The following is an 18759-nucleotide window of genomic DNA, read 5'->3' as shown; positions in this document are numbered from 1 at the left end:
AGGATAGAGACATTGTTCTACCTTTAAAGAAAAAAAGAAGTATTAGAAATAATTATAGAAAAACATTAAAATTAGTCAATTCTAGATGAAGTGTATATGGATATTTGTTATATTGTTCACTGAACTCTTTTGTACTTTTAAATCCCAAATTTTAAATAGATAGGTAGATATAAAGGAAATAAAGTACATTCAGCTTGGGGTTAGCAGACCCAGACTGGAGTGTTCCACTGTTTACAAGCAGTGGGACCACAGCTGCCAAAGGAGGAGAATGATGCCCTCCCCAACAGCACTGTAAAACCAAACCCAACCCATTGTCATGAAGTCCATTAGACTCATAGCAATCCCACAGGATGGAGCAGAACAGCCCCATAAGATTTCTAAGACCGTGAAAGCAGACTGTCACATCTTCCCGTGGAGCGACTGGTGGGTTCAAACCACTGACCTCTCAGTTAGCAACTGAGCTCTTAACCAGTGCACCTCCCGGGCTCCTTCACAGCGCTGTATGAGGATCAAACACAGCATAAAGGAGACTTTCACGTGTATGGTGAGGGACTCTTTCAATGTAGGCATGTCAGCCGTGGTTGACAGAGTCCCCAACACCCCAAAATCTGGGCCTTCAGGATGAGGCAGTTTGGTGCCTACTTATGGACTGAGGGATGGAGGTGGCAAAAGCTGGCTGGAATGTGGATTGTGAACAGTTTTTTTTTGTTTTTAATAATAAGAAGAAAGTTTCTATAATAAAGGTGCTATGATTCTGCCAAGACTAGCCCAGAGGACAACCATGGCATGTCCACTGAACCGCACTGCACCCCGACTCCCTCGTCTACCAGATTGTGCTCCTCTCCCCAAACGTTATGGGGCCAGGAGACAAAGGTGTTCTTCCTTAACATTGAGCTTCTGGTGATGTCTGTACGGTGATGGTTTTCCATGTGGATCACGGTCTCCAAGTTCATCTCTGAGTTACTGTTGTTGTTAGTTGCTGTTGAGTCATTTCCAACTTACGACAACCCCGTGTGTGCAGAGTAGAACTGCTCCCTAGGGTTTTCAAGGCTCTGGTCTTCAGAAGCAGATACCAGGCCTGTCTTCTGAGGCACCTCTAGGGACCTTAGAACCACCAATCTTTCAGTTCGTGGTCAAGGGCTTAACAGTTTGCACCATCCAGGGACTCTGATTGCTGTAATGGGGTATGCCTCCCTTCCCCACTGCAATCAGTACCAGGCTCACAACCTCCCAGGCAAGACCCACACAAAGGCTCCACATACACACAGACCAGAGCATACATACATAGCCCTGATGCTCACACACACACACACACACACACAAATGCACCCCTCGAAGCACACAGATAGTCTCCATCCTTTCACACCAGCTGATGCACACAAAGCTTATACCCCAAACCAGCTGTCCCACCAGGCAAGACTTTGAATCCTCTTAGTCTGTTCTCCCTAGAAGAAAATGAATTTGCTTTTTTTCTCAATCCCCTGTCATATGGCCAAAGCAGCTCTGGTGGTGTAGTGGTTAAGGCATTCAGCTGCTAACCAAACGGTTAGTGGTTCAAACCCACCAGTCAATCTGTGGAAGAAAGATGAGGCAGTCTGCTTCTGTGAGGATTTACAGCCTTGGAAACCCAATGGAGGTCACTATGGGTTGGAACCAACTTGATGGCAATGAGTTGGGTTTGGTTAGTTTTGTCATATGGCCATGTCCAGGTCCCTCCCATCAGCTGGGAAATTTAAAAGCTTGTTTGCTGATTTCATTATTCCTATAAAGACAAACTCTCCAGATGCCACAATCCTTCAGCCTCACCTTCTCAATGGAGAAGCTGATGAAATATTAGGGCTGAGGAGGGAAAGATGAATGAAGCTCGACTGGTCTCCGTTCCTAGGAGTGAGGCTCCACACAGGGAATGACTCTCAAAGGGTGGGATCTATGGATCAGTCAGCGGGCGGGGGGGGGGCAGTTTGGGGGAGCTTTTCACAGACTCTCAGTCCTCACCAAAAGTCACTAGGACCCCTGAGACTATGGCCCCTAGCTACCCTTCAGGTCTGTAATTGAACTCACTCCTGTGGCTTCCAGCAAACAATAGACATGCATATGGGCTGAACACTTACATCAGGTAGATACACTACTTAGAGAGATCAATCATGGGAGAATAGAAGGGCAGTGTTTGCACAGGGACACAGCTCAGGAGGTGAGAGTGCATGGGAGGGAAGGGCACAGGGAAGAGATAACTGTGGGGAGGAAATGAGAAGAGAGCTGTTACACTGTGGGGAATTATAGTCGATGTCATGAGACAAAATGTGTATGGACTGCTGTGTGAGAAATGAATTTGCTCTGAAAACTTTCACCAAGATCACAATAAAAATTAAAAAAAAAAAAAAAGCCACTAGGGACAGCACACCCCCCTTCCTTGCCCCCATCAGACACAGCAGCCAGGGAAACACTGCAGCGACCCCATAGGGATCATGGCAGTGAGGGGACAGTGAGGCCCTGCAGAGGCTTCTCTCTCAGGTCCCTGCCTGGGTCAGCCCCAGGGGCACGGGGCAGCACAGGAGGACAGGCTCACAGGGGAGGCAGGTCCTTTCTGCCGCTCTCTCTGACTTTCCAATGATGAAACCACCTCCCCTCAGTTCCTCTCCCTTCTTCTCCAATACTGGTCTCTGATTTCTATTCCTCTAGGGAAAATCCCACCAGACTGTCTTTGGGGATCTCTGAGCCTTGGACTCCCTCTTCTGGTGAAGTGTGAGGAGGAGGTGGCCTCCCAGAGCAGAGAGATCCGGCCTCTGGGGCTGCAGTGAGGAAGGGCCCAGTGCACCCATACCTCCCCAGCTCACCTTCCAGGCACCCAGGGCCTCCTTGAGCAAGTAGTCGGTACAGACTGCAGAATGGATCTTCTTCCTTCCTTTCCGAGCTAATAAACAAGGGAAACTGTCCATTCTCAAGCTCAATGAATTCACAGCCTTCAGAAGCCACCAAGGGTCCCCTCCCCAGAGAGCCAAAGGACAACCACCTTTGGAGTGCTGGAGAAATTTGCTCTGATACACACTTTCTACACAAGGAAAATAACCATGTTCCTCAACTTGGACAAATGTACCAAACCAAACCTACCGGCCATTGAGTCTATTCTGACTCACAGCAACCCCAGAGGACAGAGCAGAACTGCCCCATAGGGTTTCCAAGGCTGTAAATCTTTGTGGAAGCAGGCTGTCTCAGCTTTCTCCCATGGAGCTACTGGTCGGCTTGAACGGCTGACCTTTGGGTTAGTAGCACAATGCTTTCACTACTATACCACCAGGGCTTCTTGTGTTGTTATATGCCGTCAAGTTGGGCCTGACTCATAGCGACCCCTCCTTGGGTTTCCATATATAAGGGGTATTAAAATGGGATTCTTTTTGTCTCCATTTCTGCTGTGGTCCCAAAGGCTACAAATAAAAACTAGGTGCCAACTATTTCCAGACCAGGCGCAGTTGGTCAACTCAACTCGCGGTGACCCATGTGTACCAGAGGAGAACCGTGCCCACAGGGTTTTCAATGGCTGATTTCTCGGAAGTAGAATCACGAGGCCTTTCTTTGTTGTTGCCTCAGGGTAGATTCGAACCTCTAACTTTTGATTAACAGCCAAGCATGTTCGCTATTTGCACCACCAGGAGACTCCCCCTGGCCTGGGGACAGGACAGCTTAAATGTTCATGGAGTCCTCTACATGTTGTTGTCAGGTGCCATTGAGTTGGCTCTGACTTGTAGTGACCCTGTGTACAACAGAACAAAACACTGCCTGGTCCTACACCAGCCTCGCAATGCTTGCCTTCCCTGAGCCCAGCGTTGCAGTCACTGTGTCAGTCCATCTCATTGAGGGTTGTCCCTTTTTTTGCTGACCCTCCACTTTACCAAGCATGACAGCCTTCTCCAGGGACTGGTCCCTTCTGACAACATGACCAAAGTGGGTGAGACGAAGTCTGGCCATTCTTAATTCCAAGGAGCATTCCGGCTGCACTTCTCCCAGGACAGATTTGTTTGTTCTTCTGGCAGTCCATGGAACTTTCAGTATTCTTCACCATCACTGTAATTCCAAGGCATCAACTCTTTTTCAGTCTTCCTTATTCATTGTCCAGCTTTCACATGCATGTGTTGTTGTTGTTGTTGTTGTTGTGTGCCAACGAGTCAGACCTGAGTCATAGCGACCCCTCCTTGGCTTTCCGAGGTGAGGCGGTATCACTACGGAAGTAGATTGCCCAACCTTCCTTCCGAGGAGTGGCTGGTGGGTTTGAACTGCCAGCCTTCTGGTTAGCAGTCAAGTGCCTTAGGCACTACACTACCAGAGTTCCTAACATGCATGTAAGGAAATTGAAAATACCATGGCTTGGGGAAGGTGCACCTTAGATTTCAAAGTAATATCTTTGCTTCTTAACACTTTAAAGAGGTCTTTTGCAACAGATTTGCCCAGTGCAGTATGATGTTTGACTACTTAACTGCTGCTTCCATTGGTGTTGATCATGGATCCAAGTAAAATTAAATCCTTGACAATTTCAATCTTTTCTCTATTTATCACGATGTTGCTTATTGGTCCAGTTGTGAGGATTTTTGTTTTCTTTATGTTGAGATGTAATTCATACTGAAAACTGTAATCTTTAATGTTCATCAGTAAGTGCTTCAAGTCATCTTCACTTTCAGCAAGCAAAGTTGTGTCATCTGCATATCACAGGTTACTAATGAGTCTTCCTCCAATCCTGATGCAGTGTTCTCCTTCATATAGTACAGCTTCTTGGGTTATTTGCTTAGCATACAGATTAAATAAGTATGGTGAAAGGATACAGCCCTGATGCACCCCCTTCCTGATTTTAAATCATGCAGTATCCCTTCTTCAATTTGAACAACAGCCTCGTAGTCTATGTACAGGTTCCTCATGAGCACAATTAAATGTTCTGGAATTCTCATTCTTTGCAATGTTATCCATGGTTTATTATGATCCACACAGTCGAATGCTTTTGCATAGTCAATAAAACACAGGTAAACATCTTTCCTCTACGTAGAGGTTTTTACTTCCTCTCCCTTCCCCGGGGGTCAGCCCTGCACTGTGGTCTGAAGGTTCTCCTCACCTGCCCCAGCACCCAGTCTTTATCCTTCATAGATGTTTCCCCTAATAAACACCTCCCTATCCAACTCTGCTTCGCTTCTCAAAGGAGCTGAGCCACCACACCTGGCACCCTAGGTGGCTGCCTTCCTCCCCAGCTGCCCCTCCATCCCTTCCTGTGAGATGCCACATGCTGGACCATCCCTGTGGAACTCAGTGGAGAAAAATAGCATGTGAAACCAATGTCGAGAGGGAGGGAGCTCCTGGTAGTGACTCCACACCCTTTTTGTCCAGAAAACCAAAGACAGGGGTTTAACATAATAAAACCACAAACACGCTGCCACTCCAATCAAAGGGACTCTTAAGTTTTATTGGTTTTAAGGCAGCAAGTAAGGTCTTCTGGTCCACAGGTCTTTCTTCTGCCCAAGGGAAGGGAGGTCAGGAGGAAGGGAAGAAGGTGGTCATTGGGGCCCATAGGCAACCTCATTTTGTCTTTCTGGCCCCTAAATCTGATCTTAATGCACTTTGGTCTGAGAACAGCATGCCCTGCGCCCCATCCAGCCTCGGTGGAGCTGGGTTCGTGGCAGGAGCTTTTTCTGGATTGGAGGCCGTGGGTCAGCCTGCTTTCCCATCAGCCAGGCTCTCCCAGGGGCAGATGACCTCCTTTTCTTGGTCCCCAGACTCGCCTACGATGCCATCCTCCTCAGAGTCCACCAGGCAGGCCCCGCTCCCTGTAGGCACGTCCATTTTGATCTGGAAAAAGCTTGGGGGCAAAAGGAAAGCAAGGAGTGTGAAGCAAGAGCAACAAGAAGCCCCAAGTGGACCCTGGCATCCCTGGAGAAGATTAACAGCACAGGGATGGCCACCAAAAGTCATGCGAAACAATGAGTGGAGGGCAGTAGTATTTTCTTGCTGAATGGACAGCAGTCACAAACATGCTTTGCATTTTCAAGGGGCTTGGATATTTGTGGCTTTGATCAATTCAGGATGTCCCTAGAGGACAGTCCGGTTACTGCTGAGTCAACTCCAGCTCATAGTGACCCCATGTGCATCAGAGTGGAACTGAGCTCCGAGGGTTATCAATGGCTGGTTTGTCAGAAGTAGTTGGCCAGGCCTTTCTTCCAAGGCTTCACTGGGTGGACTTGAACCTCCAACCTTTTGATTCTCAGTTGAATATGTTAACCCTTTGTACCACCCAGGGACTCCTCTATAGGATATACCAAGTAAATAAATAAATAAATGCCCAGCAAGTCGATTCCATCTCATAATGGCGCTATATGGCAGAGTGGAACTATCCTGTAGGCTTTCCAAGACTATAAATCTTTACCAAAGCATACTGCCACATCTTTCTCCCACAGAGTGGCTGGTGGGTTCAATCTACTAACCTTTTGGTTAGCAGCCGAGTGCTTTAACCACTGTGCAACCAGGGTGTAGGATATAACCCACCCACCCACTGCCATCGAGTTGATTCCAACTCACAGAGACCCTACAGGACAGAGCAGAACTGCCCTAGAGGGTTTCCAAGGCTGTAAATCTTTACGAAAGCAGACTGCTTCGTCTTTTTCCCATACAGTGGCTGGAGGGTTTGAACTGCTGACCTTTTGGTTAATGCCTTAGCCACCAGAGCTCTTCCATAGAATATTCTAGTAGCTAACTCTCACTCCCTTTAAGTTGCTTTCCAAAGAAACTGGCCCCTGAAGAGAGATCCTTGTAAAATATCATGGAAGGGAAAAAAATATTACAAGATGGAAAAGGAGCACACCTGTCACCCTCTCTCCTTCTCAGGAGAGGAAAGAACAAAACCGAGCTTCTGGGAATTTTTCGGTGATTTAGATAGACTATGTGTGATATCTGCTTTTCCAGAATTCTCATTACCACCCTCCCACCTGCCCCCAGCTCTAGACCATGGTCACACAGTAGAGCCATGGCACACACGTTCACACATTCTACAGAGACACATAGCTAGACCCACACAGAGACATACACACAAACACATGCTGACACATACCTGCACACACACACAGATGGACAATGGCACAGACAGGCACACATGCATGCACGTGTAGACACACACCTACAGACACAATGCACGGGCATACACACAGATACACACAGTGACATGAACACACACAAACATACTCACAGCCATAATGCCCGGACACACATGGACGTACATGCACACACACACAGACACACATGCATGCACGTGTAGACACACACCCACAGACACAATGCATGGGCATACACTCAGACACACACAGCAACATGAACACACACAAACACACAGCCACAATGCCCAGACACACACGGACATACATGCACACATGCACACAGATGGACAGTGGCACAGACAGACACATATGCATGCACGTGTAGACACACACCCGCAGACACAATGCACAGGCGTACACACAGATACACACAGCAACATGAACACACACAAACACACTCACAGCCACAATGCCCGGACACACACGGACATACATGCACACGCGCACACAGAGCACAACACCCTCCTGGTTCTTACTTGGCCACCTTCTTGGGTCTCAGCCGGGGCAGCTGCTGGCCCCCATCACCCAGGGGCTGCACCTTGCCATGGGGCACAGGGGGGCACTTGGGTGAGAGCCTGGCAAAGACGGGAGAAGTCAAACAGCCGCGCCTCAGAAACCGGCTGAAAGACAGAGCCACGCGGATCTTGGGTGGCGCCCTGGGCTGGGTGCAGGGCCGAGGGAAGCCTGAGCTCAGCTCTGAGTCCAGGGAGGCCTCGCTGCCCTCGGTGACGGAGGGCCCACGGTGGGTGCTGGACCCGCTGGTCTCACCCTCCTGCTCCAGGCCCGGGGAGCTGCCCAAGGCCACCCTAATGGGCGAGGGGCAGATAGTGCTGCTGGGCCGTCTGAAGCGTCCAGGTGAGGGGAAAGGCCTCCTCGGAGAGCGGCAGGACGAGGAGAAGGGGCTGGAGGGTGAGGGGGGCACGCACGTCCCGGTGTACACTGCCAGGTGGGGGCTGGGAGCGGTGTGCTGGTGCCGCTGTGGAGAGGAAAGGAGAGAGCCCAGCGGTGAGTCGTGTGGCCTGGCAGATGGAGCCCAGGCCACCTTGCTAACCAGCCTCAGAGAGCAGACCCAGCACAGCTGCCCCTGGGGAACTGGAAAGGGTGCCCCCAGCTGCCTTTGACAATGGCACGGCCACACTGAGCCTCCTGCCTGTCCCCGAGTCCTAGCTGCTGTCTCCAGGTCTGGGCAGTTGCACCCAAGGTACAAGTTGACCTTCTGTTAGGCCTAGGATGCTGGGGCTGGCCAGGCTAAACCCCCGCTTGCCTCGTCGATGCCAGTCCCCAAATGATGGATGCTTAGACCCCACACCCCATGTCACCCCTTCCCCATCCTCGTCCCACTGCCTAAGGACTGAGAGAGAGGAGCAGAGAGGGCAGAAGCAGCCCCCTCATGCCTGCTGACTACTCCAGGCCTGAGACCACCCACCCTGCCCTAGACCCCTGCTCTTGTCTGCACAGACCACACCTTTCCGGATGGCTCAGCCTAGGGCGATCTATTTCCATAAAGATGTCTCATCCTGGAAATTCAGTGAGAGTCACTGAGTCTATGAGTCAGAAGCAACTCGATGGCAGTGGGTTTTTGGTTTAGAGGAAGGAAGGCTCATGGCATTGAGTTGATTCAACTCATAGTGACCCCTCCTTGGATTTCCAAGGCAGTGTCTCTACAGAAGTAGATTGCCCAATCTTCCTTCCAAGGAGTGGCTGGTGGGTTTGAACCTCCAGCCTTCTGGTTAGACACCAGAGTGCCCAAGAAAGGCTTTAGAGGAAGAAAAAGGCCAGTAAGGCACAGAGGGCTAAACCCGAGATGTCTCCTTCCCCTCCCACCAGCTCCCTGAACTTCAAACAAGATTCTGTCTGAAACAACAGTTCATTTTGTCCCTCTGCTCTGACTCCTACAGCCAGCAAACCATAGCCAAGGTCATGGGCCAGTGGGCTATAATAATAATCAGTATATAGATAAGGAGAACTCTCGTGGCATAGTACCTAAGGCATCTGACTGCTAACCAGAAGGCTGGAAGTTCAAACCCCCCAGCCACTCCTCAGAAGGATGGATGGGCAATCTACTTCTGTAGCAATACCGCCTCAGAAACCCAAGCAAGGGTTGCTATGAACCGACTCCACAGCAGTGAGTTTTTTGTTTTGTTTTGTTTTTTGAGTATTGATAAGACACAGGGAGAGCCTAGCAGATGCCACTGTGGCCTGTACAGGGACCATCGCACTGACTCCTCAAAGCCACTTTGGGGAGCAGCTGTGACGATCCCATTTTACAGGTAAGGAAACCAACGGTTCAGGAAGCTGGGCAGCTCCCCCCAGGACACCTTGCTGGAAATGACAGACAGGCTTTAACTCCAGGTTCACCGACTCCAGTCTGTGTGTGAAACCAGTCACTGGATTTCTCAGTGTGGCCTGCAGGCCACCCGCCTCAGAATCAGCTGAGATGCTTGTTACAAACACAGACCAGTGTCCCACCCCAGATCCAATGAATGAGAATCTCAGGGTGAAATTCAGGGAAAGCATTTCCTAGCCAGCACCCAAGGTCACAGCTGTGCCCAGTCTTCTAACTGACACCCATTCTATAGGGAGGTGGGTCTCTACTAGGACATAGTCTACAATGATAGGGGGAGATACTGATATAAGGATATATAAAGGATACAATGGTAGGGGGGTAGCTGGACCCTGATGAAAGGTTTGAGACAGCTGTTAGGTGAAAGAAAATTTAAAAAAGGAAAAAAACAAACTCACTGCCATCAAGTTGATTCCAACTGATAGCAACCCCATTGGGTTTCCAAGGCAGTAAATCTTTACAGAAGTAGATTGCCCAATCTTCCTTCCACAGAGTGACTGGTAGGTTTGAACCACCAGTCTTCTAGTTAGCAGTCAAATGCCTTAGGCACTGTGCCATTAGTGTTCCATGTGATGTGGCAGAGTTGACTTCAAAGGGGAGATCACCCAGGTGGGCCTGACCTAACCCCTGGAGCCCTTTAGATCTGGGTCTAGAGGTCAGAGACAGAAAAGGCAGAGAAATTTTAAACATGAGCAGGAGAAATTCTCCATTACTGGCTTTGAAGATGGAGGAGCCCACATGGGAAGGAATGTGGGCAACTCCTAGGAACTGAGAATGGCCCTGGTGAACAGCCAGAAAGGAAATGAGGCCTTCAGTTCTAAAGCCACAAGGAACTGGATCCTGGCAACAATGTGAAGGAGCTTGAGAGTAGATTCTTTCCCAGAGCCCCCAGCTGAAAACAAAGACCACCTCGTGAGACCTTGAGCATAGAACCCAACCAAATCTTACCTGGACAATCATGAGCTAATAAATGGGTGTTGTTGCAAGCTGCTACATTTGTACCAATTTGTTACACAGCAATATGTAACTCATACAGTGACCAAATGGAAATTTGAGCCCAGGTCTGAACAGGGAAAAGCTCCTGCTTTTTCTATTGACCCACATTGCCATCCCATTGCCTATGGGGTGGAGATAGGACATCAGGGTCAACAATGGGAAATGAGGCTTGCCAAGAGAGATAGGAAGGCACTAAAGTCCCCCCCACCCACCCATCAACAAATTGACTGAGAACCCCCTGGTTCGTTAACTAGAATCCCATTTGTTCAAAATTTGTGATGAACTCCTGTTATAATACCCACTTTACATCTAAGGAAACAGAGACTCACGGAGGTGGCACCACTTGCCCAAGGTCACACATTATCATTGGTCAATTCCAACTCAATAGGAATCCTATAGCACAGAGCAAAACTGCCCTACAGGGTTTCCAAGGTTATAAATCTTTACGGAAGCAGACTGCCACATCTTTCTCCTATGGAGTGGCCATTGAGTTTGAACTGCCCACCTTTTGGTTAGCAGCCAAGCGCTTACCCACTGAAGGAGCCCTCGTGGGCTCCTTCACCACTCCATACTCACCCCCAATTCTGTCCCCTCCTTCCACCCTCCTCTTGCCACCTCACCCCTCTACCACAGCTACTCTTTTCCTGACTGTCCTTTCCAGGAAAAATGACATCTAAGGAAGCCACTATTGTGCTTCACTTACCTGGCCTGAGACAGTCCTTTCTTCAAGGCTAATGACCTCTAGCCCAATTAGCCCCAGACACTCTCAGCCCCTCCCACCAGGTTACCAGGAGTCCCAGCCTCAGGGCCTCCCACAGAGGTCTGGGGCTTGTTCTTGGAGACCCAGCCCCTCCAGCCCACACCGCACCCACCACTGGTGTGAAGCAGCAAAGCAGTGATGTGCAAGACATGCAGCAAAGAAATGTGACACAACAGAGACACAGTGATGGAAGGCTATGTTTTTTTTTCTCTTTTGCCTTTTTATTGTGCAAGGGGACCATGCCAAGGAACGAAATCATGAAATGGAGAGGACATGTTGACATGAGGTCACAATCACAGCTTTTCAATGGAAGGCAAAGCAGGGGCACAGAGAGATACAATTCATCATCTGTCCTCAGGAAATAGCTAAGAATTTGCAGGAGACTGTGTGGCCACCTAAACTCATACTTCCTGGGAGCAAGAGGAGAAGGAGAGGGTGACAGTGAGGTTGGGCATGAAGTATACGTGGTATCTCCTTCCAGTCCCTTCTGCTCTCTTTTCCCACTGTCCCAATATGGTCTCTCTCATCCCCATGAAATATGGCTTCTACCCTCACTATCCCGTGGAAATCACCCACTCAACTGTCTCCAATGATTTTCTAACTGCCAAATCCAGTGGCCTCTCTTAGTCCTCAACACACTCAACTCCTACAGCCTTTGACATTTCACTAGTCAAGACAGGATGAACTATGCTTCAGTGACTCCAAACTCTCAGGCACTTCATACAATAAAGGGCCATTGTTCACATAAAGTTCAACGTGAAGGGCCAGGTGGCTTCCTCCATCTTGCAACTGTGCTAGCTAAAAGATAATCTGGACTCTAGAGTCACCACAGAGAGGGAAGAGAGATATGGAGCTGGATCACCAGGCTCGTAATAGTCTATGGGCCAGAACTAGTCACATGACCCCAACCTAACTGCACAGGAGTCTGGGTAACAGAATGGTGCCCATGGAATAATTAATGAGTACCAAGTCTCTCCACTGCAACACTGCAACGTGGATTGACCACCCGTTCATAGCCTTCCCTCACCTCTTTAAAAATATGTTCTCCACTCTTAGACCTTCTCTTGTACCTTTAAAATGTGTCTCCGCCAACATTTCTCTGAGTCTTCTCTCTCCCTGTCCACTTTCTCTCCCTTGAGTTCTCCTCCACTCTCAGTTTCAACTACTACTTTTGTGGGAATGAACCCATCTAAAATCTCCCCCTTTCCATAACTTGGAATCACTTAAAAAACCTACATTTTAATATAAACTCCATGATATCAGACTTTAACTGTTTTATTCCATTCTGTATGACCTGTGCATAAAACAAGAATGGTTTAGAAATCTCTCTCTCCAGAATCACATTTTCAACTTCCTATTAGAGGTGAAAGTGGAGGGAGAATCTAGGTTAAGAAGTACTTCAGTGTTTTGCTTCATCACATAATAGAACTCTAAGACCAATCTATTTGTTTGCTTGGTAGTTTTCAGCAAAGAGTGATGACTTACTTTGTTTGCATGCCTTTGTTTGCCATTAGATTATGTTATCTTTGTGTGTCTGATATTGACTAGGTATTCCAACAACATTTGGGGAATATCTAATCTACTATGTGTCTGACACAGCTAGAAAGCTATGGGGAACAGTGTGGTTGGTAGTTGAACAAAAGCTGGATAAGCCATAGACCATTCTCTGAAGATGTATTTAACATCCACCACCCCATTTTCCTAGGTGTGTGATCTCAGTTCATGTGGAGTAACTGGAAGAGATACTAAATATTCTCTGGCTTCATGCTTCCCAAACTTCCCCACAAAACTAGGCCAAACAGCAGGAGAGCTGAGTAAACATGCTCCCACAGGAGTCTGAGGACCAAGCCTGAACCGGCCACAGCCAAGCACGAAATGTCTTTGATGTCTCAAATTTTACCATAAACCATTCATGTATATTTTGCATTCTATTTCATAATATATTCATGATTATTTTAATATAAAAATTTTAAAATTACCTAACTTTCCTCCCATTCCAAATCATCAAGTAAAATTGATGCCCCAGGTCGGGTAACCCCTGGAGTTCACAAAGTCCATTTTGAGAAGTGTGGATCTGGTCCCAACCCCTCATTTCATAAATGAGGAACCAGAGAGATTAAGTGACTTGCTCTAGACAACATGAGTAAGGGTAAGGCCAGCAGAAGAGCCCAGGAGGTCTCCTCCAAATCCAGGGCTCTTTCCACCCATTCATTCATTCATGAATGCATGCATGCATACAATACATGTTTATGGAGACCCTGCTAGAGCTCAACCTTTAGGTTCCAAGCCTCTTCATGTCACTCAGTTGACAATGGTTCATTACCTGTAATATCTACTTGGGGTATGTTTCAGAGTTAGAGGATGCCAACATTCTTCACAAGTAAGACAAAGGGTATCCCTCTGTGCTCTTTCAGAGTATAAACTGGTCTAAGACTGTAGTGAAATTCAGGAAAGTAAGCTCCCATATTTTGGGTTGGACTCATTTTGCTTACACAAAACCAATGACCACAAACTCCTTACAGTGTCCTAGAAGGTCTTCAATAATCTGGCCCTGGCCCACCTCTCTACCCTCGTCTTGTACTACAGCCTCCTCATCCACCAGGCTCCATTCGCTTGGTGCTTCAGTTCACTCTGAACAATTTCCCACCTCTAGGCCTTCACTCCCTCTGCCTGGAAAGTTCTCCCTGTCTAACCCACATGGCCAACTGTTTCTTACCTCCTCAGAGAGGACTCCTTAATCTAGACGCTTCCCCCAACATTCCCAATCACAGCATTGTATTCTTTTCCTTTCTAACACATTCTACAGGTTTTATCATATACGCGTTTGTGTTGTTGATTGCAACAATGACCCCATCCTTCCTTGTATCCATGTCCTTTGCCATATGACTTCAATTTCTCTCACTAAAGAAAGACACTCTTCCTCCACTCCTTAAATCTAGGCTATCTTGGGTGACTTTGGCCAATAAAAAGAGATGGAAAATAGTCCTAGCCAAGACCTCAAGAAGCCTTATTTGTTTCCACTTGCTCCCTTCTCATTCTGCCCTTGCCATGGAATTATGACCAGACCAGCTGTTGGAAGATGAGAGACACGTGAAACACAATAGAATCATCCCACTCATCTCAGCCAGGCCAGTGTAGATCAACCAGCAGGAGCCACCAAGACATGTCAGTGAGCCCAGCCAAGAACAATAGAGCCTTCTAAGGACCCTAGATGCATGAGCAACAAACATTTGTTGTATGCCACTGCTGTTGCATGTTTTTTTTTGTTGTTGTTGTTATACAACAGCAGCTAACTGATATAGTTTGCTGAATTATCAACTGTCAATACTAGACTAGAAGTTCCACAAGGACAGGGACCATGTCTGTTGTATTCACCAATGCCTGACACAGAGTAGATGCTCAATGAATGAGTCATCCCGCTGTCCAAGATTTATCTTTTGCTCACGTCCTTGTTCTATCTCTATACACAGTTGTGTGGGGTAACCCTAACATTGAGAATGCCTTTCCAGATCTCCCAAAGTTAAAGTTTGACCTGTCCTCTCCCTCCACCCGTAACGGTACGGATGGCCCTGGGCTACCACTGCAAATGACGGAAGCCCCAACATCGAGGAAACATGCAAAAGAGTATTTTTTCTGATTCATCCTGAAAATGTCACAGATGTCTACCATCCCCTTCATGAAGACATCAGTGTCTTTGTTCTTAAGTCTGAAAGTTGCTCCTCACAGGGCTATTTAATGTGACAACTCTGGATGTCTCAGACCTGAGTCCTTCATTCCTACCATCTGCTTATTCCCCAGCATGTATAACGGGATGGGAAGGCAAGAAGGAAGGAGAGAGCTCACTAATCCTCAAGCAAGTATGACCAAAAACAAGGTCAACAGGAGAGATGTCTTAGCAGCTGTAGCATAACAGACCAGAGGAAGTTCAACTATAGGAAGCCCTGCAACTAGCCCCTTGGAGGGATTACAAAGACTCTTTTAGAAGCAGTCTGAATTGGAGGCATGGAATGAGGAGCTTCATAAAATTAGTCTAAATAAACATCCCGAAAAGAGCAACACCTTGGGGCTGAGGGGATGCCTTCACTTTACTATCCCCAAATCAAATGCTACTGTACAAACCAGCTTGTTTCCCCTGTGGTTCTCACTATTAGAACCCCCTAAGGTAAGACAGGCTGTCACAAGCAACGCTTCCCCCCTCACTGACCAACCCTAGCCCTTGGTGAGTTGAAGTAGGAGACCCAGCTCTAGTTGCTATGGTATTGGGAAGTTGACCCACTACAGGATGTCATAAGACTACAGGACGAATCTGATGACTTCACTGCTCCACTAGTAGGAACTGGGGAATGGACTCCCCAAGACTCTGACCCTACCTTTCTTTGTTTGCCTCCCACATGCCTGCTGCCCACCCCCGGGATTGTAGATTTATTTAGGAGGCAGCTCCTTTCTGAGTTGGCTCCTACGGTCCAGCTTGCTCATGACCTGGGTGATGTCCACGGTGTTGGCGGCTTCTCGCGCTTTGGCTTCTTCCTCCAGCTGCCTCAGGATGACGGGGCTCGGGCTGGAGCGCAGGTGGCGCCGCATGAACAGGAGGCTCGAGCTGGAACGAAGGACAGGATTGGCAGTTGGCAGAAAGCCATACCGTTTGCCCAACAACGATTCAGTGACTCTTAGTGGGGAGTGGGGTTGGATGGCTGGGCCTGGAATTGTTTCCCTCATTCTCCAGGAGAACCTCAAGTGGAGTCCTCAGACGCCATGCCCAGTCTTAGCTCTTGTCCCCCCTTTGGAGAACGGAACCAGAGAGAGTAGCAACTACTGTCAGATTTTCAGTCAGGTTAGGTAGAAGTCCCTGCGTGGTGTCAGGGGCTAATGCCCTCAGTTAGCTGCTAAGCTTAAGGTTGGAGATTTGAGTCCACCCAGAGGCACCTCAGAAGAAAGGCCTGGCAATCTAGTTGTGGAAAATCTAGCACTGAAAACCCCATGGAGCTCAGTGCTACCATGACACACAGGGGGTTGCCATGAGAACCAATTCAACAGCACCTGGTTACTGGTGGGTTAGGTGAGACTCTTCTGGTGGTGAAGATCACAGACATGCCCTCTGCAGTACTGAGAGATCAGCTTAGTATCTTAACTTCCTGTAGGCTCTTCACACACAAAGGGGGCAAGGAGAAATTAGATACTAGAAGCCTGGTGTAAGATCTCAAGGGAGAGTTGGAACTTTTGTTTCCAAGGCTCCAGAAGGAAGAAAAGACTGCCCAAGGAGGCAAGGCCCCAAAAGGCAGAGGAAGAGGGAAGGGCCTGAAGAAGGGTGGTGAGCGGGACTTGTACCCCCTCTCACAGAGCACCCCAGACCTTGGCTGGAAAGAAACACAGATTCCTGAGGCCAACTTCTCTTTCTCATGGCCTTGGGAGTCAAACTCTAGGTGTCTGAATTCTTCGGGACTTGAGCAGCAGAGCCCCCACTTCTGAGGGCTCCCATAAACTCGGAAAACAAGCATCAATGACAGACTGAAGACTCTGGACTGACACCATTTCCAGACTACACAAGTCCACTAGAACTCTCTTATCTACCCAGAGGAGGAGAAAGGCTCCCTCCCACCAGTGAGGCCTGGTATTAGGTCCCTCACAAGCCCCAGCAAGGGAGAAGCTTGGACCTAGATTTAACTTGTCCTGGAAAAAGTGCATTGTACACACTCTCTTACATCTGAGGGTCACAAGACAGTTTCACATCCACTGCAGTCCCCACAGGTACACCTCCCAGGCCTCATCTTACACAAGCACAACATTATCAAACCGCAATACCTCACACCAAAGCCCAGTGTCCACCAGGGTCCAGTGTCATGTCAGGCACTTAGGGCACCTAGCAGGCCTCACAAAACAATGTGGAGAGAGAAGTACCAGTCTCCCCTTCCTTCCCCACTACTTCCTGGCAGAATGTCTGGAGCTATTAGGGCCCTTTCTTGTGGCTTAAGGGAGAAGCTTTCAAGTCCCCAGGGACATTGAACTCCTGTCCCTACACATAAAACTAGTAGAACAGCACCACAAAGACCTCCTTTCTCTCCTTTCATAACAGGACCTTTATCCTCAAGAATGAAACCAAGTTGGGTTTTTTTTTTTTTTTTAAGATCCTTTGATAAAGGCTCTGGTCCAACCACCCTCCCGGCTCTTTTGAATTGACTGAAGACATTGGATAAGAGCCCAGCGTGGGCTGAGCTGGCAAACAGGGGGACATTTACCAACCATGGAGGGACAGGACACGCAGCCAGTGCTATGAAGACCTCTGCCAAAATCCCCCGCCTTTGTCCAAGCTGTCATTTGGTTATTATTCTTTTGAATCTTCAGTCCCTATGAAGTCTTTGGTTGGTTGGTTCATTGTTTGGTTTTCCCAAAAGGAGTTCAAACTGGCCTCAGAACGTTATTTCATCCATTGTCCCAAGGGCTCTGCGAGATGAGATGAGCTACATCCCCAGCAAGGAAAGTGAGACCGGGCAAACTGACAGACTTGCTACAAGGCAGTCCCTGGGGCCAGCAAGAGAACTTGGACACTACTGTTCATTTCCTCTCAGAGTCTAGCATTTTCTCTTGGGGCGTCATCTTCTATTCTCCCTCAAAAACCAAAAAACCAAACTCACTGCCCTCGAATAGGGTCCGACTCATAGCGACTCCTCCTTGGGTTTCCAAGGCGGTATCACTACAGAAGTAGATTGCCCAACCTTCCTTCTGAGGAGTGGCTGGTGGGTTTGAACTGCCAGCCTTTTTGTTATCAGTCAAATGCCTTAGGTACTACCACCAGAGCTGCCATTCTCCCTCATGTCATGGGATATTACAAGGACGGTCCAGGAATATTACAAGGACAGTCCTGGGATATTACAAGCATACAAGGATGAAACTAAATCCTCTTCCACGTGGCCGTGGCCGTTGTGAGGAGAGAAGAGTAAATATCCAGGAAGATGTCTGCATTTGTGGTCAGGGTAATTATCAGCCTGATCATCAAAATGCTTTTAAACCCCCATTAGGGAAACAAATGTTATTGGCAGTAATTACTCGGGAAATCTTGCTGGAGGGATTTCAGGGCCTTATGAAGCAATCACCCCCCAAGCAAACAGTGCTTCCCAGGCCCCAATATTTTCATCAAGCAAATGTCTCAATAATGGTCATTGGGTTGAAAGAGACCTTTCCTTCTCTGTCAACAAACAGCAGGCAACCAGCAATTACAGACTGTTCCACTTGCCTTCTCTTGGCACTTTCCTGAGGCTCGATTGCCTTGGCCAACATTTCCTTATAGATTGGAGATTTTAAGTAGCGAGCATAGGAATCCTAGTGGAAACAGGAGAAAAACCAGTAATTATGGAGGGAAAGTGCTCACTGATTTCCAGCTGTTTTCAAGCTTTCCCTCAGGGGGTGAGATGGCAACGTTAAGAAGAAAATAGCTCCTTGCTTGAAACGCGTTTGGATAGTGTCCGAAGCAGTGGTTCTCAAGTATAGCCCTGGACCAGGAGCCACACCTGGTAACTCCTTACAACTGTGCATTCTTGGAGCCC

At 48.2% G+C, this 18759-nt stretch overlaps 1 protein-coding gene across 1 annotated transcript in view; it reads right to left on the bottom strand.

Moving 5' to 3' along the window:
- Positions 1-5685: 5685 nt before the first annotated feature.
- The window catches only part of RGS9 (regulator of G protein signaling 9), a 70035-nt gene continuing 56961 nt past the window's right edge, over positions 5686-18759 (bottom strand). Inside the window, exons 14-17 of the mRNA XM_007959897.1 lie at positions 18450-18535; positions 15701-15818; positions 7598-8097; positions 5686-5833 (exon numbers count right to left, since the gene is read on the bottom strand). Of these exons, the coding sequence (XP_007958088.1) occupies positions 5686-5833; positions 7598-8097; positions 15701-15818; positions 18450-18535 (852 nt within the window). The remainder of the gene's footprint in view (positions 5834-7597; positions 8098-15700; positions 15819-18449; positions 18536-18759) is intronic.

The sequence above is a fragment of the Orycteropus afer genome, unplaced genomic scaffold (assembly GCF_000298275.1).
Source record: "Orycteropus afer afer isolate SDZICR_OR568_19922 unplaced genomic scaffold, OryAfe1.0 scaffold00018, whole genome shotgun sequence".
NCBI classification, from domain to species: Eukaryota; Metazoa; Chordata; class Mammalia; order Tubulidentata; family Orycteropodidae; genus Orycteropus; species Orycteropus afer.
The sequence above is the reverse complement of the archived record's forward strand: the minus strand, read 5'-3'. Positions and strand labels throughout refer to the sequence as shown.